This window comes from Copadichromis virginalis, linkage group LG8 (assembly GCF_057382275.1).
Source record: "Copadichromis virginalis isolate Kocher_CV1m ecotype Utaka linkage group LG8, C_Virginalis_male_GT1.1, whole genome shotgun sequence".
NCBI lineage: Eukaryota > Metazoa > Chordata > Actinopteri > Cichliformes > Cichlidae > Copadichromis > Copadichromis virginalis.
This window is the reverse complement of record NC_140625.1, coordinates 17,775,546-17,798,714: the sequence shown is the minus strand read 5'-3', so window position 1 is coordinate 17,798,714 and position 23,169 is coordinate 17,775,546. Positions and strand designations below refer to the sequence as shown.

Sequence of the window (23,169 nt, the reverse complement as noted above, 5' to 3'; positions counted from 1 at the left end):
TAACCCAGAACCTCCTTGCTGTGACGTGACTGCAAACCACTGTACCGCTTTGCCATTTATTAAATAGCTTCCTAAAATGTTTAGTAAAAACAAACAAACCTACCAATAAGGATGAAATACAGGATCCCCGGCCTGTCAGAGGGAGGTTGTATGTTTCTGTCCTGGTCCACAGCTTGTATGGGTGGAGTCACATTGAGCGGATTCACCTTACTCTGGAGAAATATTTTCCACAGAGTGAGAGAGAAAAACAATGAATCAATCAAACTTGGACATAGGACAGCACTTTTAACATCCACTGCCAACGTTGTGTGTGTGATAACAGAAGCTCTGCTAAAATTAGGAGGAAGACATAGCAATTATTTAATTACTGGTGGTCTGGGAAAAGTTATTTTAATGCACAAACTATATCCAAGCAGAGGAAACATCGGAGCAGCAGAACAGGAAAATGTATTGTTGAAGACAACACAAAATTGGAGTAAATTTAAAAATCACACAGGAGGGTAAATATGCACATCCACACACTAAAATGTATTATATAAGTGCAGCATATAAATGGTAATATATATTGTGCACACACCCACGCACACACACTCAAACACACAAATACACAGGAGTTGAGAATCTGGCTCCATCTGCATACTAACGTGGCCGGGCTATAATGTTGACTTACGACAGTGCGATATTGCTGTGGTCCGTGCAATGAGAAGACCCCCGATGGGAGAAATATAACATGTCCATGGGAATAAATTATGATCACTAAGGAAATAAAATGCCAAACAAAGCACAACAACAAGCCTGCGAGTTTTTCTAAATACGCATCCTCCCATAGACATGCATGCACCGTACACACCTGCTATGACACAACATTTAACTGCCGCACCTGTCATGCACCACTTAAAATCTACCAGCCTTCACCGAGCCATCTTTGCTGTTGCCTGAAGAGGAAGGGAGCGAAAACACCGGCAGAGAAGAAGTTATGGGGAGTAATGGAGTGGAGTAAAAGAGGGTTTAAATATATAGAAGGGAGATGAATCTGTCAGGAGTGAAGGGAGACAGGGAGATGTTAATGCAGCATGGAAGAAACTTAAAGCCCCCGAAAGACAACCAGGTCGCTAAAACACTGCAAGAGTGCCACTGTAATTTTAGTTATTGACACCATTTAACTTTGTCAATGAGGAAAAAAAGCACTGACAACAAGAACTACAAAAGCGATGTGAGAGTCAGCCTGTGATTTGTGACGGTGGAGGCAATACTGTTGTGACACTGTAAATAATTTATCATTCATACTGTCAATTACTCCATCACTCCCGCCACATTATCTACGGGCATACACAAACTTTGATATGATTGTGACGCATCTCCAGGGAAGTCACTCACTTCTATTTAAGCTCTTCATGCTGCTGCATGGCTTGGCTTATTAACTGACTAGCTGGTAAAAAAAAGCATGAAGAAATTCTTGAGTCAGTCCACGTCAGCTAAGCCCAAACCAGCAAAACTGATGATTTTTTTTTTTGTAGAATTTAGAAAGTTATATAAGCTCATACTTTATACTGGGTCATTTCACTCAATTAGGAACTTTCCTAAACAGAAAAGACTACTTGACCACAACCTGATTTTAAAGCAGGGCTTTTGACTTTATAAACACACATCAGCTCAGTCAGAGATCTCTGGATTTTTTTTTAATCAGGCTTTTTTATTGCATTGCTTTATTATAAAGTGATCCATCACTTATGTCTATTAATTTTAAGAGACGGTCCAAATTAAATTTTAAACGGTCAAAATCAAATTTACTTAGAAGTGTCAGGGCTCTGGCACTGTCACTGAATTGCTGTTTAGTATTTAAGTTAAGCAACTAACGATTTTGGAAATTAATAAAATAATAAAGTCCATTAATCGCTACAGCCAATTTATACACACGAATACTTTTAAACCATTAAGAAAAACTGCTCAGTAATGTGATTGATTTGGCTTCTATACCATGTAATATTCTTACAACTTTTAAATATAGTAGTTTTTCTGCCTCTTTCATCTTCGGCTGGACTGGGCAAAACTGGGGTTACTCCATGAAGATCAGTTGTTGGCTACTGCCACTCTTAAGCTTAGTTATAAACTTAAGAATTTTATTTGAGTATTTGGTTTAGTCTGATATAACTGGGCCAAATAATAAGCTGGGGGTTAAAAAAAGATCAACATAGCAAGTCAAGCTGCAGGTAATACTGAAAGCTATTTACCTGCTTTGCTCTAGAAAAGTGAAAAGTTTGGACACACCTCATATTTTTTCTTTATTTTCATGACTACTTACATTGTAAATTCTCACTGAAGGCATCAAAACTATGAATGAGCACATATGTAATTATGTAGTAAATAAAAAAAGTGTGAAATGACTCAAAAAATGTTTTAGAGTTTAGATTCTTCAAAAAAGCCACCCTTTAATTTGATTACTGCTTTGCACACTCTTGGCATTCTCTTGCTGAGCTTCACGAGGTAGTCGTCTGAAATTGTTTTCCACCAGTCTTGAAAGAGTTCCCAGAGATGCTGAGCACTTGTTGACCATTTTGCCGTCACTCTGTGGTCCATCTCATCCCAAACCATCTCGACTGGGTTTAGTTCAGGTGACTGGCGCAGCACTCCATCACTCTCCTTCTTGGTCAAACAGCCCTTACGTAGCCTGGAGGTGTGTTTGGGGTAATTGTCCTGTTGAAAAATTAATGATGGTCCATCTAAACGCAAACCAGATGGGATGACATGTCGCTACAGGATGCTGGTTCAGTGTGCTTTGAATTTCGAATAAATCCCCAACAGTGTCACCAGCAAAGCACCGCCACACCATCACACCTCCTCCTCCATGGTTCACAGTGGGAACCATGCATGTAGAGAGCATCCATTTACCTTTTCTGCGTTGCACAAAGACACAGCAGGTGGAACCAAAGATCTCAAATTGGACTCATCAGACCAAAACACAGATTTCCACTAAGTTCCTTCCCTGTGTTTCTTGGCCCAAACAAATCTCTTCTGCTTGTTGCTTTTCCTTAGTCGTGGTTTCTTAGCAGTTGTTTGACCATAAAGGCCTGATTCACACAGTCTCCTCTGAACAGCTCATGTAGAGATGTGTCTGCTACTGGACCTCTGTGTAGCATTTATCTGGGCTTTAATTTGAGGTGCTGTTAACTTGTGATTTCTGAGGCTGGTGACTCAGATGAATTTATCTTCAGCAGCAGAGGTGACTCTTGGTCTTCCTTTCCTGGGGCGGTCCCCTCATGTCAGCCTGTTTCGTCACATTCAAAGTTTTAGCAATTTTCTGGACTGACTGACCTTCAGCTCTTAAAGTAATGATGGACTGTCGTTTCTCTCTACTTAGCTGATTGGTTCTTGCCATAATATGAATTCTAATAGTTGTCAAATAGGACTGTCAGCTGTGACTCCCGCACAACACAACTGATGGTCCCAACCGCACTAAAAAGGCAAGAGATTCCCCAAATGAACCCTGACAAGTCACACTTGTGAAGTGAAAACTATTTCAGGTGACTATATCACGCAGCGCTGTCAACAAAGCAAAAGTTGGCTACTTTGAGGAATCTGAAATATAAGACATATTTAGGGGTATTTATAATTTTTTCCATAATTCAGTGTATCTTGCTTCATAGTTTTGATGTCTTCAGTATGTATCTACAATGTAACAAATGTGAAAAAAAAAAGAAATAAATAATGAGAAGAAGTGTCCAAACTTATGACTGGTAGTGTTTATATATATGTATTTACATATATGTGCATGTATATATGCGTATATGCTGAGGAACTAATGAGCAAATGGGCAGCCGCTGTGCAGGCAGGTGTCTGATCCAGGGAGCAGCGAGGCGATCAATAGCGGGGGAAAAAATCTTGGAGGGCATTTGGTGGTCAGAAGAAGCTTTGTGCTGGCTACCGAGCTACACAAAAGTGCACGGCAAGACTTTATGTTGCAATGGGAACTTGTCACACTCCCATATAACTATATGTGGACAAGTAACAGATGTGAATTTGCAGAAGGAAGCTGAGTGTGTCAGTGCAGGAAAAAACAACAACAACAAAAAATACTGTTATTACAGACAGAGTACTGTATTCTTTGCATCATGCATCTTGTTGCTAGTCAATTGCAGTATGATTTAATGATAAACTAAATTATTGGTCAAGTCTCGGTCAATAATCAGGTTTATCCCTTACAGCTATGAAATACTGAGCTGCAGAGATGGCAGTGTTTTTGAAGTGTATGTGTGAACATGGCCTGACAGCCAACTCCTCGGCATAATGACCAGCATCTTGGGGTGTGTGTGTGTGTATGTGAGGAAGAAAGACACAGAGAGAGAATAGTTATCCTGGCTCCAAGGCTCTGAGGTTGTCATCTCTCATCAGCCTGATTAGGACTCAAACTATTACAGTGCCTTTTCTCTCCTCCTCGCTCATTCCTCCCCAATTTTCTTGTACCAGGAACAGCAGCTTGTTGCTGTCGTTCCATTCTTTCTATAGCTTCACCTATCTCCCTGCACCTCCTCAGTTCTTTGCTTCCAAACCAACAGGAGACCTGCTGTTGGCATAAAAATACCACCCAGTAACTTAAATGCTCATCAATTCTTCAGGTTAAACCTTTGAGTGTTTCACGAAAAACTGTTGCACAGCATAACCCGTTACCCTTCTCTTCAGTTTCTGCAAGCTGTTCCTGTTTTTTCACTCTGGATGGATTTGATAATGATGTTTATGCAAGCTTTCTTCAGTTCTAAGACTTTTGGTAAAATTCTAATTGCTCCTTTCTCCTTGGTAATTTTGAAATGTGCAGAGCAGCTGCCACTGTCAAAGCACACAGTCTGCTCGTTCATCTAGCCAAACTGCGACACTGGTAGTAAAGGCACCAAAGGCAACCGATGAGGAAAAAAAGCACAGTTTAAGCATTGTGCTGATCATTTAAATGTATGTGAGTGCATATAATATTGTGTATTACTATGTATATAAACACCAATCAGAGAGAGGGAGGAAGGCTTATAGCTGCTGTAATTTCTTTCAAGAGAAATGATTACATTTGACCAAAATAGTGACACTGTAAGGCATAAAAGAGCACTGTTGGTTCAGTGTTTCAGTGTCAAAGTGTAACCATAAGAAGAAGAATCTCTGCACAGTGCATTAGAAGCAAATCAGAAACAGAAAATATAACATGCAAATTTAATATAGTGTGTGTCATTCAAACAGTCAAAGTTCTCATTATTCTGAAAGCTGGAAGTAGATATTCATCTACACTGCTGTCATGCTAGCCAAATCATGGGTTATGAGAAAAAGAGATTTTGCATTTATTTATTCCAAGAATACATCATTGAACTTTCTTTTTATCTTTAAGCAAAGGCCAGAACTGACAATTATACTGTATTAACCAAGACCACAGGGGTTGATTAATACAGACAAATCTTCCTAGAAGGCCTCAGTTACAGACACACTCATACTTTGACTAACTTGTGGACAAAGGAAATATATAAAGGCTTAAGCCTGCTTTGCAAAAGCAATGCTTGATTTTTAATGAAAAATGAACTACCTTGAAAAATGAATAAAAAGGTACAATTAAAGCAGTTATTTGTTATGTTCTGCACTAAAAAGAAGAACTTTAAAATTATGAACTGAATTCACAAAATAAAAAAATAAATAAAGTCAAACCCATTCCCGCAAATTTTAATTCCAAGTAAGGAAGGAAGTAATCTCCAAAACTGCTTTATTTCTCCCTTACCTTTCATAACTCAGAGACATCTTTTGTTATTTTCTTTTTGCCAGTGCTCATGTCTTTTAAATTTCCATACAGAAATACAAAATATATACAATTTTCCAGATATCTGTGATAAAGAAACTACATTACTTTCTCTTTCAATGCATCTCATGACAAAAATAAATAAATAAAAGTGTGAATTTAAAGTTCTAATTTCTTTATTCATGGGGATTTTTGACAGTCGGGAGGCAGATACAAGACACAAATGACTTTGGTGTATTCTCATAAAAAGTTTGTGGAATTGAGACAGAATTGTGTGAATGAGAGAGAAACAAGAGGAAAGGTGCACATGTAAGGTGTAGAGATACTGAAAATAGATTAGTTTAAATACTGCAGCTGGAGTTTTTAAACTCATCATGGACAATGCCCTTCTCCGTTGTTTTGGATGGACGGACAGTACACAACGTAGGTGAAGAGAATGCAGGCAGGGTGGAATGGGTGGAGATGAGTGTCAGGGGTGATTTGTGACAGAAGGATAGCAGCAAGAGTGAAAGGGAAGATTTACAAGATGGTAATGAGACCTGCTATGATGTATGGCTTAGAGACAGCGGCACTAAAAAAAGACAGGAGGCCAGGGTGGAGGTGGCAAAGCTAAATATGTTACGGTTTTCAATTGGAGCTACCAAGATGCACAGGATTAGACATGAGTGTATCAGAGGGACGGCTCAGGGTGAGCAGATTGAGGACAAAGTTAGAGAGACAAGACTGAGGTGGTTTGGACATGTGGAGAGGAGGGGTAGTGGATATACTGGACAAAGCATGGTGAGTACAGAGTTACTAGAACGGCAAAGAGGACGATCACGGATCACAGATGTAGTGTCCTCCTTCAGCAACAAGCTGCATGTCCCCCTTCACTACATCACTGCATGATGTAGTGAAGGGGGACATTTGGCGTGACAAAGGAGGGTGAGATGAAATGATGCTCTGTGGTGGGAGCAGCCTAAAGATAAATAAGACTGTATTCTTTAGAGGACAGCTCTATATGAAGGACCTTTTTCATTCTGACCTGTCATAGCAGTAAATACATGGCAGTCATTTGCCTAAGGTAATCTGTTATGAAATAGATTTCTTAATGATTTTCCTTAATGATGATCATGTGGGTGCTGGCAGTCAAATAGGTTTCCTAAATATGCGCCTTAATTTGACTTCTGCACTGCTCCCAACTCGTGTAAAGAGAGAACGCAGTCTGAAATTCATTAATAGTGAATATAAAGTTTACAGAAAGATGAGGCCAAGCAACCACAGCTTATCTGACTGACTCCAATTTTTATTGCTGTGATTGCATAAGATCAGAAAAACTGAAATCAGCGAAGCGTCTGGAGTAAGCAAGAGCTCTGTATTGGGAGAAAATCGACAAGTGAGAAACAATCTTGGTGTTTGAAGCGACTTGGGGTTTTTTGTGTGTGTTTTTTTCCTATATTTCTTTGGGTTTTAAGGACACTAAACCCAACACTAAACACTTGCCACATAACAAGGGTTTTGTGACCCCTCAAGATTTGCAGAATCTGCCCCGTAACACTTGTTCATGCAGAAGAGAGTAATAGCTGGATCTATGAAAGACATAAACTTTGACTGTCAAGAGCACTTTGAAGGCCACACATAGTATCATTTTGTGACATATATCAGGGTAGCAGTTTCATCCGCCATACAATTTTGCCATAATCAAAGGAAAAAAAACAGCTACTTGTATTTCAAAAATAGAAAACCAAGACATTCCCTGTATACAATGATGCTCATTAGTCATTTGTATAGACAGTATAGTAAAATCCTCTTTTTATGCAAATTGTAACTCCCAGGAAAAACAGTTTGTTTCTGCTTAGCCCCTCCCCCCCTTTCTCTTTCACTCCCCTCTCCCCATCCACCAGATCCCCCCCCCCCCCCCCCCCATCTCCATCTTAAACCCTGTCCTTGTCCACATACACTTACTCCTTCTGAAAACCACAAGCTGTAAAGTTGATTTACTCCTGTTTTTCCTCCCAGCCAAGACTGTCTCCTCTGGCTGGAAAGAGAGAGAGAGAGTGTGTGTGTGTCTGTGTGTGTGTGTGTCTGAGAGAGAGAGAGGTGAAAAGAGAAATCTTGAGGCAGAGAAATAGTTCCTTCAGCCTGTCTGGAGCAGAGTCAGCACATGTGTGTGCATGCGACAACTATCTCAGTGTAAAATAGAGAGATGAAGAAGACGGTGTCTGGTCCACGGCTGTGATACTGGATTTATGTACATGTGTGTCGGTGAATGGGGGGCATTAAGGCATGAACGCACTGCTAGCTTGTCACCATCAAGGGTGTGTGCAGGTGTGTGTATATGTGTTGTAAGGGATGAATGCACTGCTGACTTGTCATAGCTGAAGATTTTGCCTAAAGCAACTTTCCCCCCCCTTGTTTACAAAGTTGTACTCTGAGTTTCTCCAGACAATAGCATCAGCTAAATGCCACAGATACAAATGCAAAAGTACATACAGCTGTGTAAGCATAAATATGGGCTACAGTGTTGCAGAATCTGCCCTGAAACACTTGTTCATACAAAAGAGAGTAACAGCCGGATCTATAAAAGACAAACTTTGAATGTCAAGAACTCTTTGATGGCCACACATGACATATTTTAGGATAGCAGTTTCATCCGCCATACAATTTTGCCATAATCGAAGGAAAACAATACCTACTTGTATTTCAAAAATATAAAACCAAGACATTCCCTGTATACAATGATGCTCATTAGTCATTTGTATAAACACAGTAAAATCCTTTTTTTATGCAAATTGTAACTCCCAGCAGACATTGCTTGACAAGGTCTTATTATTAAAATATCAGGGTTCCTTTTCAAATGGCTCTAATTCCTTATGAAAAACCTACAATGGGTTCTGCAGGAGTTAACATACAGAATGAAATTGCATGTTTTTTTTAGAGTGTACAAAAAAATTTAGCCCCTATTCTAATTACATAGTCTGTAGTTTACAGCAAAATGAGCTACATTTTAAATGCCAAAGTGAGTAAATACATTTGGCTTGAATTGGCATTAGACCTTGATTTGAAAGCTCGAAGACAAGAAAGTGAAGATATCCATAGTGACACAGTCTATCAATATACCCTGTGGTTAATAATTGCAGTTTCCCCTAAGTTTCTAAACCATCTGCAATCTGCCAACAGAGTTTCATTTTACTGGAAATTAGGGAACTAAAAGGTTGTAACTAAAGTAACTCTGTATGATATTACCTAAATCAAGAAATGATAATTCAGAAAAATCCCAGGAGATTAGCAGTTTCTGAAAAGTCAGATGTCTATTCATATTAATGTACAGAATTCACCTGCTTGCTGCTACTACTGCACATTCACCCAGTGTACATACTATATGTATATATATATAATGTTCTTCCTCTACACCCCCCCCCCCAATTTTTGCACATGTCGAGGAGCGTGTCAGGCTACATTTCACTGTGTGTTATACTTGTATAACTATGCATGTGACAAATAAAGAACCTTGAACCTTGAACCTTGAAATACTAAGACTAGCCCGACTGGCATCAACAATGCTCTGTCTTCCCCATTCTGCTGCTGTTCAAACTTGACCAGGTTGTCTTGACAATGTCTATATGCCTAAATGCATTGAGTTACTGCCATATGATTGGCTGATGTTGTGTTATGAGTAGCTGAACCAGTGTACTTAATAAAGTGGCGGCGAGTGTATACATGTTATCATTGTCCACTGAAGACAGTAAGTGATCCACAAATGGACATTGCTACAAAAATTAAAGCTAAGTACACATAGTACACACAAATACAACAAAGTACAGAACAAACACAAACTTACCGGCTCGGTCAGCTCAAGCACATTAGCCTTATACGTGATGGGACTACAATCACGGGTATTTCCCACAAGCGTACATGGTAGAAACATTGGACCCAAATCATCACCGTCCAGTACATCCACAGTTAGTGTGGTGGTGGCTGTTCGACGGTCACTTGGATTAGGGGCTCGATCCTAGACAGACAGACAGATTTTTTTGGTGATAATGCATAATTATGTGGCTACATTTATCTTTGTGTCTTGAATGAAAAGCGATCAGGATATGATCAAGAAAAACATGTAATAATACAGAAAGGCTGGTTTTTATCTGATATATTCTATATCTAATGCACAGCATTCATGTTCATGTAGCAAGTGTATACACCATACTGTAATCTACAGGGTGGGCCATTTATATGGATACACCGTAATAACATGGGAATGGTTGGTGATATTAAAGTCCTGTTTGTGGCACATTAGTATATGTGAGGGGGCAAACTCCTCAAGACGGGTGGTGACCATGGTGGCCATTTAGAAGTCGGATCTTCTATCCATCTTGGATACAACTTTTGTTTTTCCAATAGGAAGAGGGCCATGTGACACATCAAACTTATTGGTAATGTCACAAGAAAAACAATGGTGTGCTTGGTTTCAACGTAACTTTATTCTTTCATGAGTTATTTACAAGTTTCTCTTTGTTCACAGCCATTGACATTGGGGCGACCGTGGCTCAGGGGGTTGGGAAGCGTATCTGTAACCGGAAGGTCGCCAGTTCGATCCCTGGGCTCTCTGTCCTGGTCGTTGTGTCCTTGGGCAAGACACTTTACCCTACCGCCTACTGGTGTTGGCCAGAGGGGCCGATGGCGCGATATGGCAGCCTTGCTTCTGTCAGTCTGCCCCAGGGCAGCTGTGGCTACAACTGTAGCTTGCCTCCACCAGTGTGTGAATGAATAGTGGCATTGTAAAGCGCTTTGGGTGCCTTGAAAAGCGCTATATAAATCCAATCCATTATTATTATTATTATTATTATTATTGACATGTCGAAGAGGTTAACACATGAGGAGCGGATCGAAATTGTGTTGATATCGGGTGAACGCAGTAACCGGGTCATTGCAGCAGATTTCAATGCAAGACACCCTACGAGACCACCCATCTCCCATGCTGCAGTCAGCAAACTGCTTGCTAAGTTTCGTGAAACTGGTTTAGTGTTGGATTTGCCAAAATGTGGATGCAAGAAAACTGTCACTGATGAAGAAACATCAGTGGCTGTCCTAGCTTCATTCAGCAAGAGCCCACAGCGTAGCACTCGCCGCATGTCACTGGAGAGTGGCATTAGTCGAACATCCCTTCGGCGGATATTAGCTACTCACAAAGGGCACCCTTACAAACTCCAGCTACTGCAGCATCTCAACGAGGATGACCCAGATCGGCGCACAGAATTTGCAGAATGGGCAAAACAAAAATTGGAACAGGACCCTCAGTTCACGCAGAAGATTTTGTTCAGTCATGAGGCAAACTTTTATGTGAATGGTGAAGTTAACAAACAAAACCACCGCTATTGGTCTGACACTAACCCACGTTGGGTGGATCCCTCCAAGACTGTTGGAACAACAAAAGTGATGGTTTGGTGTGGTATATATACCACCACATTATGGGTGCCAGGTCCGAGCATTCCTAGATGAACAGTTTCCTGGAAAGTGGATTAGTCGTCGTGGGCCAGTTGAATGGCCCCCAAGGTCTCCCGATCTGACCCCCTTAGACTTTTATCTTTGGAGTCATCTGAAGGCAATTGTCTATGGTGTGAAGATACGAGATGTGCAGCACCTGAAACTGCCTGTGCTGGCATTTTTCCTGCGGTGTTGCTATCAGTGTGTGAAGAGTGGGAGAAGAGGGTTGCATTGACAATCCAACACAATGGGCAGAACATTGAACACATTTTATAAGTGGTCAGAAACTTGTAAATAACTCATGAAAGAATAAAGTTACGTTGAAACCAAGCACACCATTGTTTTCCTTGTGACATTACCAATACGTTTGATGTGTCACATTTCCCTCTTCCTATTGGAAAAGCAAAAGTTGTATCCAAGATGGCCGACTTCTAAATGGCCAATTTGGTCACCACCCATCTTGAGGAGTTTGCCCCCTCACATATACTAATGTGCCACAAACAGGACTTTAATATCACCAACCATTCCCATTTTATTACGGTGTATCCATATAAATGGCCCACCCTGTATTTCATGAATCTTTTGGTGACCAAAATTTCACAAAAATACACATTCAGCAACATAACTCTGTAACTTCTGTCGGTGCTGTGCTTTTTTGGAAATCGAATTTCCCAGAGGAACCCACCCGAGGGATTAATAAAGTTCTATCTAATCTAATCTAATCTAATCTAATATTACATAAATTCCAGTAAAGTAGAATAACAAATATGGAAGTATAGCATGCACTGCTCCCACTCCCATCTGCTCCTGTATGATTCACTGAAAATATTCAAAACTATACACAGGAAATGATGTTCAACATCTTTCAGGTGTTTCAGCCTTGCAAGGCAGTAACATTTTTATTAGACAAAAAAGAAGCCTGTTTTCTCATTTCTTAAATGCAAATATATGCTAAGGATAAATTAAGTTCCAACATTTGGTCTCACCCATGTAAAATTAAGAAGAGAAAATAATAACAGTTAATAATAATAATTTTAACTTAGATTTGTATAGTGCCTTTCAAGATACCCGAGTAGTAGTAGTAGAAAAAATCATATCAATGAAATACTGAAAACCAAACTTTTTATTCATATTTTGATAGCATGAATAAAATTGTTTATTGGTCCACTGGCTGGACTAAGTTGTAGCACTGCTAACCCACCTTTTCCTTTTTTTGTAAGATTGCATAAAAATGAAACAGCATTGCTGCATTTCATGACATGCTTTCTGGTTATTATGGGATTACAGTTAATTACAGTGAAAATGTTTTGAAGATTTTGATTATTTTCTAACTAAATGACATTGATACAACAGAATTTGGTATTTTGTACAAAGTCAAAAACTCCCACGTGTTGGAATTACAGGTTGATTTCGTTTTGTTTATGTCTCTCTGAGGAGTCACATAAATTTAGATTTTTTTTGGTAAAAGTTAATTAAATAATGTAGTTTAAAACTCTAGAACTCGGAAATATTCTGCAGGTAATATAATTATCATATAGGTATTAATTTAAAAATAGAAGGATATATGTAAGAGGTGTTTAAATAAATACATTCTTTTCAATTGACCAATTCACATGGTGGTTGATGACATTGAACTCAAAGACAAAAACTGAATCTTAAAATTACTTTTCAGTGAGAATGTTACTATTGTGGAAAGGTTTGAAGCTTTTGAAACAAGAAACACTAGAATGTATGACCTTGGTACACACAAATTGAAAAATAGATGTGACTTGTAACTCAAAAGAACGCCAGTAAACCCTAAGCTGGGTTTCATTGAAAGCCTCATAAAAAAATAGAAATAAGTAAATCCCAAAAAACACAGTCCTACTGAGAGACTGATAGTAAGCATTCTCACAAACATTTCCGTCTACTTAGATCATTTATTATCTTTATTCTCTACAATTTAAATTCTAATATTTACATCTACTTTTCATCTGCAGTCCAGTTGAAAAAATAAAAATAAAACGCAAGAAATAGCCAAATAAGGCTACTAACTAAACTCCTCAACTACTCAACAGTCGGTGCGATCACCACATCTTACTTACAGGAAGAAACCCACGAGATATTATCTGCTATTCAATGTGTGAGTCATCTAGATTTCCATCAGCTTCACATTTTATGTATGCATATGAGGGAGCACTCTCAAATCCTGTTCAGATAAAGCTGCTTTCTGCCATTAAACTCTTCTAAGTAGCACAACTTAAGCACTAGACAATCAAGATATCAGGTATAAACCCTTAATTAGGTTTCCTCAAAGTTCCCATTTTAATATTACTTAATCACATCAAATCATTGCAATACATTATATTCCCAATTACTCGACAGTAAAAGAAAGAAACCGGGGCCTCTGCCAAGAAATGATCTCCTCAAAACTTAAAAAAAAAAAATTTCTGAAACATCTTTAATGAGCAAGATTGAAGATACCATCTAAAAAGAGAAATCAGAAAACACAAATATGAAATAATTAAACTCTGATTATATATAGTTTAAAGACTGAAAAAAATCATAAAAAAATAGTAGATTTCCATCAAGTTCACAGAGGAGTTTTCCCCTGCTGGCTTCATTACTGTAAGCTATGCTTGACGAGAAGCTGTGACATCACGCAGTGACTCATGACAAGCAATTCTGCCAACACTATCTTGGTGTTTTGAAACTGGACAAGACAAGAGAGAGATGGATCTAAAATTAAAACTGAGAGCACTGTGCAGTCATCGGCTAATGACGAGTCTTGACTATACCCCTGGATAATTGTCTATTGTGACTCTAATAACGAACTTACCTTGCAAAACGAACTTCATGTGTTATTTAACATGAACTGAAACCGAGGTTTCATTTCACAGTTCAAGGAATTGAGGCCATGAAGTCATCAGGAAAGTGTTTACAGATCAAAAGAGCTGAGGCTCATCTTTTTACAGACTTCTTTACAACCTGAAGTCTTTTTACTACTAGAGGCCATTAACAATAATGCAGTTTTAAGACAAATCAGTTTTCAGACTCAGAGAATAAGCTAAAAGGACAGTCTATGACGTGGACACAGTTAGCAAGTTTAACATAAAGATTGAAACCACAGACTCTAAAACAGCGGTCCCTAATCCGCGGGCCATGGACTGGTACCAGTCCGTGAGTCGTTTCGTACCGGACCACAGGTTTTCACACAAGGTGTATATACTTTATCTGCAATATATGTACAGCTTAAATGGTCAGCCATGTTCCCAGGGATTTTTTTTTCTTTTCTATTTTGTGGTTGTATGGGTTCAGTTAAGCTTAAACTTTTGTTAGGAATTTATATACAGTAATTTCAAAGCTACTCAAAACACTCTTAATACTGTATTCAGACAAACAGATATGTCACCTTGTTAAGCAGCCAGAAACACATTAATCTTACAGTGTACTGCTGACTCTCCATAGTGCTTTCAGGGCCTTGAGACATATGAATATTTTGCAGAATACTTTCTCAAGAACTGCTTTTGAACGCAAGGTTTTCTTGACACAATAAAAAAAAAACTTTTTTGGCACCATCAGCAACACAAACAATTCAAACTTCAACTACAATTTTCCATAACTGTGCTTTGCTTATTGAGTGAAAATCACTATAAGCCACCTTTATAAATAAAACATACACAGAGCTCAGAAATAAAAGGAAAACAATTAGGCTAACAGAGACATTAGTGATAATTAGGGGTGCTCTAAGAGATCCCTTAAGGCTCACACAACAATACAGAAATAGTGAGAAAAGCTGCATAACATTAATGTTGCCATGATAATACAAATTTACATAAAACAACACTCCAGGCAGCAGTCTACACGCCTACCCATGAGAGATGGCTGATTTTCTTCAGCCATTCTTTATGACAGGTCCACATGAAAGGTGTTCCCTTCAAGAGCTTTAACTTAATATATGATTAAAAAAAGCAACCTAACACAGTGCGACATAATAATACACAAATAGAAATGTTGAAAAAAACTTACATTAGCTTGTATGATGACTAGGTATCTTGTTATATCCTCATAGTTGAGTCTTTCTCTGAGAACTACAGAGCCAAACAGTGTCAGCGGGATGTCAAAGGTTCTGTTAGCTGTCTGAAAGACAAACAGATACATTACACACATCAAGAGTGAGTCGCAGCCAGGGTCGGCCATTCACTCTTTCTCTTTTAATACAGTTTTGACAAGGCATGCATTACACTTGTTTGGTTTAAGCAATGAACCTGACTGTGCAATTTCAGTATAAATATATTTTAGATTTCTTGACATGATACAAAACTTAAAAAAAATAATTCATGCAATCTATATTTAAAATAATTCATTAAAATTATTATGATGAGAGAAAAAAATAAAGACTAGTATGGTTATAAAATAGGTGACATTCAAAGAAAAATAAACCAGAAGAAGACACAGTACTGACAACAATTTGCTAAAACAAAAAACAGAAATAAAGAATTTATTCAAAGGAGCTGAGATTCAGCATCAACATTTCTCAACTGCACAGATAACATCTCAGTGTTTCTACTAAAGCTTAATGTGAACAAGTGTTCATTTCTTTGACTAGTTTGTGTCAAAGACCTTTTTTCTGATGAAAACAAGACAATTAAATAAATGCGTGAGGACAAAAATGAGATGACAATATTATGGAGAGACAAGTTCAAATCAGAATTAATTAAGTTTTATAGTGAGGCAGGATGCATTCAGAAGTCATCCAATCAGAAGAATCTTCTTGTGCACTAAGTGCACTACAATTTGATCTGTCTACAACAAACAGGGTAGGAGTAGGGCTGGGAGATTTGAGGAAAATCTGATATTGTGATATTTTTTGGGGGGCTATATCATAATACACAATATATCACCAAATGTTTAAATCCAAATTAACTATTCATTATTTTTCCATTTTGAAAACAACAACAACAACAAAAATCTGAATGAATTGAAATGTTTTATTTAAACCATTTTAACCATCAGTTGACACAGAGGTTACTGTCACAGTAAGTCTCTTTCTGTGGTCAACACTAGGCCTTCAACAAAAAAAAGATAATAGCAACAAAAAAGTACATGAAGCAAGAATTGACGACACAAAATAAAACAATTCAAATTAAAAAGGTGCTCTTTTGTGCTTATAACATATAAAAATTGTAAAATAATTAGTGCAGAGTTTAAAAGTCTTAATTTTGCACTTTCAGCTGGCGGAATATTTCATGCTACTGCTACCTTTTGCGGCAATAGTTTTGCGGCATATTTTGCAAACTACTCAAATTACTGCATCTTGTTCTGCAAGCTCCATGTGAAATCCAGCGAGTCTCGCTTACCCGAAACTCCTCCTGTCACCATATTTTACTGGTAGTAGATAAACACGCATGCTCAGCATTGTGTCAGGTAGAAAATTTTCTGGGATGGCGGAATTAATGATGCATTCACAGTGCGTAGGATAAAAGAAAAACTCATGGCGACTGCTCAGTATTTACATGTCAATTTATACTCAGTGGTTACGATAAAGCCATTTTAACCATCTTACGTGGACAAACTCATGATTATGTCGCCCAGCCCTAGGTATGAGCTCCCTGTTTCTCATGAAAACGTAACAAAATGTCAACACACAAGGAGGAGATGAGTTGACATCCTCTACTGACACATTTAGCAGCTCTCACTGGCACAGAGAAACTTTTACACAAAACCTTTCGGTCAATTAAATCAACTTCGAATGAAAGTAGACTAAAAATAAAAGAATTAGGATGCCTAAATTATAACTAAAACTAAATGATGTTTAAGTCAAAAGACTCCTTAAAACAAATTTGGTGTCAAAATTAACACTGATGTGAACATTTAAAGAGATAAGAAACGGTGCTACAGCTGACTTTATGAAGAAGATTAATTGTGCAGTCTTTAGCAATGATCACTAATCTTAGAACAGTAAATGCCTTTAGTCAGTCTGCTACTGAACTCAGGTAGCTCAGTTAAACCCTGAGACAGTGAAAAGTAATTTACTCCAAACAGCCTTTAACATTAATTATGGCTGAGATGAAAGTAAAGCACAAGGAGAATCTAATGTAATAGGCTACTGTTTTTGAGCATCAAATGAAAATTTCTAATATTTTTTTTATTGTTTATTACATTAATGTTGCTATAATGTATATTTTATATAAAGATGTAAATAGGGAATTGTAAGTGCTCCTTTCTGGATGTTGGTTGTCTTTTGCTTAATTTTGCTGGTGTGCATTAGGAAACCAATTTGTAACTTGTTTTTAGAAACTGGAGCAGATTGTTAAAAAATATGATTTCTAAGATCAGTTTTGGCAAGAAGAAAAAGTAAACAGTGCTCAACTGTGATCTCAATCAAAATTTAAATCAGTACTGCTTTATACTCTATTGTCAAAGAGAAGAAAGAGGAAGAATAAAGAGGCAGAAGCACTAAAACTGCTTATGCAGCTTTGCTGCTTGGTCTCTAGTGAACATATACCCATGCTACACCATGTTGACAGAGATCAGTGGGCAAGTGGATGACCTACCGGGTCTCTCGGATTGTACTGGATGGTGTACTCTATCTGTCCATTGGGACCGTCATCAATGTCTGTTGCTCCATTGTTTCCTGAGAAACCAGAAAAGATAGTCGTTCCAACTGGAGTCAGCTGAAAACACAACAGAAAAAGAGAGTTTTAATATTTTTCTCTATACACCTTTAGTGCAACAACCAACACTGTGCTGTTTGTTTGTTTGTTTATTTATTTCAATTTAGATGAACAAAAAGAGAAAATATGCTTTGTAGCACATTTAGGTACGAGCTCATTTCCATCTGCAGTCCCTGGATCGGTTAAAACACAGTGAGATCCAGTTCAAGTCTATCAGAAGAGACACATACACAAACTCAAATACCTGCACGTATGGTAGCAAAGGGAAAGCCACACAAATCAAAATGTTAATCAATAATTACACAAAAAAAGAAAAAGTTATCATAAACTAAGAATCACAAACTGATGCTCACAAGACTCACAGTCAAAATCTGTTGTTTCAAATCCAGAGAGAAACTACATTAACTTGCACCAGTGTTCAAATTGTTTTTAAGCACATTACAAGTTTTAATTGATTTATAGGACAAAGCTGACTGCGCAAACTGGTGCCTTGCTTACGCTCATTTACTGAGAGCAAAGCTGGACAAATCCCCTTAAACATGGGAGAGCAGCATCATGGAGAATCTTATTTACTAAACATCCATCTGAGTAATATATTACATTATCAAAACTTAATATATTTTATTTAGTAAGTATATGGCATGACATTGCCATATGTCAAATCAGGGTCAAATCAGGCTTGAAAAATTGCCAAAGAGAAACAGTTTGACAAACATAAAATAGGATTTTTCACCACCAACAGGATTCCCAAATTGTTTAAAACTTGTCATGGTGGTATCTTCACATGGTGTGCAGTGTCCTTAAAAAAGACTGAGCAAACTGGACTAATGGAAGACAAAAGAAGACGTGACAGGCTTAAAAAAGTCATGCAGATAAGCAGCATCTGAAAGTCATGTCCTTGAGAAATAGGAAAATACAGAAACGGGGGGGGGGGAAAAAGACCTGACACAGGACCTGAGAGATGCTCGGACAACAACATTATTGCAGCAGTGTGGATCATCTTGACAGAGAACAGGACAAAAGGCAGCCAACATCCAAAGAAGAGCTCTGAATGTCCCTCAAGATGCCCGGAGAACTATTCCTGAGGACTAAGACTAAGAAATGACAAAAAAGCTTCTCTAATCGAGTTCAGACTTGTTGAAAAATAAAGGTGGTCATACTAAATATTCACCTTAAAGCTCCATTAAACTCATCGTCCTCATATACTGTGTACTTATGCACTGCATGTTTGCATGTTTCAGTAAATAACTACATGTACTTCCCATTTTCCCACCAAAATATTTAAATAACGAGTGGCAGCTAAAGATTTTGTACAATACTGTAAAATAGCTTGTTGTTGCAGTTGTTTACAAAAACTCACTGATCTGTGAGCCAGTATTTTCCTTTAAATTCAATGTCACAGTCAGAAAAAGATAGCTTGCTTTCATACAGAGAACAGATAAGGCATTCAAAAAGAACGCCATTCATTTTGATTTTTAGGGTGGAAGAGGCACACTTGGCACCGTGCATAGAAGAGACGAACTTTGCCAATATATGTATCGCTGTGCTATATTTTTCGATCCATGTGCCAAGGGATCTGTGATTACGTGTCAAAGCAGAAGTTTAATCTCCAGACAGCACTGGAAGCATCCGCGATTAACTTTAATTTAGCTGTTGCACCAGTGATTTGTTACATCATTTCCCTCAACAGGGTTATCTTTGCCTCCCACTGATCTCACAATGGTCTTCAGAATGTCTCATGCTGTCACTTTGCCACTTCTGGATACAGCTGTAATGAAGCAACTCCAGACTCAAGCACCAGTGCCAGCTCATGAAATCAGCCGCAGTGATCACCTTGTACTCAGAAAAAATACTCACTGAACTCATAAATTGTGTCCTAGACATCCTTATAAATAACCATATATCATCTGTCTGTCTTATAAGTCTGACTCACTTGCTTGTAGTCAGTATTTCTTAGAAATAGACAGCAAAGAAGAAGACTAGATTATAAGATTTCAGATGAAAGTGGATGAACACCTTTTGATTTCAAATTTACTGCTTTTGTCTGAGTTCTGGGGCCAATAGAAGTGAATTAGAAAATAGCTGACCACCTAATGAGCCCACTTCCACTCAGATCCCAATAAATGTGCTACTACTTTTAAATTACTACCTACATCTGAATTAATGTTTTCATTTTTTAACTTACTACCGCAAAATAGAATAAATTTATCTTGGCCTTCCACAGGGATCTTTTTTTTTTTACAGTGCATCTTCTTAATTGTATTGTGAACCTTGGTAGTGAATGGAGGAAACTATTATAGTAGGAGTAATGAGGAAGTGGAAATGCGTGGGAGGTGATGGGGTGGGGACAAGAATCGGCGACAACCAGAAATTTATATAGTGTGGCAACGAAAAGGTGGGAAAGGTTGAGAAAAGGTGACATAATGAAGAGGTGGGAGTGGTGAGGGGGCATGTGAGTGTGTATATGTGTGAGAGCCAGGGAGGGAGGGAGAGGTGTTCTGCAAAAACAGAGGAGAGGCCAAGAGAAAGAAAGGGAGAGACTGAGAAGACAGATTGAGTTGGACAGGCTGTGGAAGACTGTATAATGAGATATTCTACCGGGACTGCTAGGACTGTGCTGGCAGCCGGCTACATGTATCCTTGTCCAGCTTAAGTTTGAACCTCCTCTAGTTATATTTTTGCTTCTACAGACTCTGGAGAACAAACTAACTGTGGGATTGGCATCATAAAGATTATTTTGGAAACCCCAGAATAACAGATATAGATCGCTCATATAGCTGCCCAAGAACTGAGATTTTTTTTCATTACTGTTCACTACCTTGCCCTTCAACTTTGGTATGACAGCAAAAACGCACACAAAAAGCCAGACGATGTGCACTGCTGCATTTTCTCTATAGAATATATAAAAGGGCATGACTGAAAGAGCAGCAGTGGAAAGGCTTAGTGTACAGTACACTTGATATGTTGTATTCATGTATGAGTGAGCTGCAGCCCCCCTACAAACACACTCGGCTCTCAAACTCAAATCGATGACTTTGATTAATACTTTCACAACAGCAGCAGCTGTGCAGGTCGGTTTAATGAATGGCTTTATTGCTTTATTTCTTTCTTTTGACTTATCTTTTCTTCACAGACAGAGATGGCGCACGTTTTTGTGTGCGACTGGGTTTTTACCTCATTCACGGCGACGTAGTATCTCGGCTGCTGGAAACGGGGCGCGTTGTCGTTGCGGTCTCGAACAACGATGCGGACCTCGTGTAAAATCACAGTGCCTATCAGCTCATTGGTACACTGAACCTGAACCACGATGGAGTGAATGTACGAGGGGGGCTGGAAAAGAGGAAACACAGGAGGAGAAAGAGGTTCTTAAAATGTTAAATGTGCAATTTTAAATCAAGTATATTTATCTTGAGGGAAAAAAAGATGTTACAAAAAAGGACTACACAAAGACTGTGTGTATTGTATTTACTTTTTGTGCCAAATCACACAGTCAAAAACAAGCGCTGGATTACTTTAGAACAGGATGATGAATGTTTACTCAGAGGCAAAAAGAGCTAAAACCTGCTAAATTTCTCACAACAGCACATGATGGCTAAAGTAAAAAACATGTAAAAATAAATATATAAGAGCTGTAGATATGTAAATGTACTTCCATTGTTTATGTCTCCTGGGGTCAATCGAAATAAAGAAAAACTAGGAGCAAAAACTGCATTTGCTGAAGCAGCAATTTTACTTTTAGTTTGGCATACAGCACAATGAGTGAACACGACTGAAGAAAAGCTAGAATAAATCTTACATCTCTGTCCAGAACCCGTCCCGTGCTATTTAGGTAAAGGGCTTGTTTGGAAGGGTCAAGAATGACCCAGCGATCGTTGTTGTCCCTCAGGGACAGAGAGATGGTTCGATCCGGACCTTCAGCCACGCCGTTGATGTGCATGTTGTCCACCAACAATGTTCCTGAAATAAAATAAAAGCAGGTTTAATAATCCTTTGGCTCGAGAGACAGACGCAGCGTCCAGAGCTTCAGGATGTAAAAAGTAGAATTCAATTACCTCTGGAGTTAAACAGAAACAGACAGAGAAACCATTTGGTCCAAAATGATTAATAAATGAAAAGGAAGCAGGAACAATTCAGACGGAACCCTCAGTTTTTCTTCATGTTCTCAATTAAATATATACCTGGAAATTATATGCCGGATGTAGACAAAGTCAAGGGCAATTACGTGGAGAATAACAGAGCCAGAGAAGAAGAGAGCGACATGAGGGGGGAAAAAGGCATTTAGTGGGGCTACTCTGCTTCCTTCTGCTATAACTATACCTGGAATACTGAAGAATGTCTGCGAACGCAAAACATAACAGACAGACTTCAGGAAGAAACAAGAAAACAACAAATGTTTTAATGATTTAATTGCTTTTCTCAGCCTGGAATTAATTAAAGAAAAACATCGAAATATTTTTAAAAAGTAAACATTTTAAGACAGATGGCAAAATGAAATAAACTCGATTAATTTAATACAATCATCGGTGGGTGGTGAAGTAATTTGGGAATTAGACAACTACTGGAAAGCAAAAACAAAGAGAGAAATACAGTACGAACAGGAAGAAAAGACCATTTAAATGGTATCAGTGAGCTGTAGACATTTAAGCTGGGCATATTATCTGCAAAAACAAAAATTAAGCCATGAGGTCTGAGAAGGCACATTACATGAGAAATGATAAACTTGGAAATGTCACAAAATGTGCTGTTATTTGTTGTTTGTGGGTGAAACTGTCAATGAAAATCAAACAGGGATGTCTGTATTAGTGGTGAACTTGTGATGAATAACTTGAGCGTTGGTCTAATGTGCTCCTCGTTATATTTGCTGATGTTCTCATGTCGTTAACCATAAAGGACCTGTTTTAGTTTACGGGAAATATTTAAACAGAGAGGAGACAAAAAATTAAAAAATAAATAAATAAAAGTGGAAAAAAACAACTACATTAAAAAAATGAATCACAATGTATCCGCTTGACTCCATTTGTACCGCTCCAGCACAATGCAAGTGACCCATTACCAGACTAATAACACATCTCACTTGGCATCTGCCCTTTCAACAGATGATGGTACATAACGACCAGGGCTCTGCGCTACGAACCAAGTCCAACTCGCCCAAACAACAGGAAATCATGCTGAGCAGTTACACGAAGGTGGTTATTAGCTCGAAAAGTAAACCCAAGGAGTGTGCTCACATGAGAAAGGTCAGCCACAAACACTGACAGGTCTTCTGGCAGTAGAACAGCATATTTTACC

General features: G+C 38.4%; 1 protein-coding gene across 1 annotated transcript in view; it reads right to left on the bottom strand.

Moving 5' to 3' along the window:
* The window catches only part of LOC146703150 (protocadherin-15-like), a 230,776-nt gene that overhangs the window by 144,515 nt on the left and 63,092 nt on the right, over positions 1-23,169 (bottom strand). Inside the window, exons 5-10 of the mRNA XM_085466271.1 lie at positions 21,677-21,837; positions 21,055-21,210; positions 17,761-17,880; positions 15,233-15,343; positions 9,582-9,752; positions 104-212 (exon numbers count right to left, since the gene is read on the bottom strand). Coding sequence (XP_085322397.1) covers positions 104-212; positions 9,582-9,752; positions 15,233-15,343; positions 17,761-17,880; positions 21,055-21,210; positions 21,677-21,837 — 828 coding nt within the window. The remainder of the gene's footprint in view (positions 1-103; positions 213-9,581; positions 9,753-15,232; positions 15,344-17,760; positions 17,881-21,054; positions 21,211-21,676; positions 21,838-23,169) is intronic.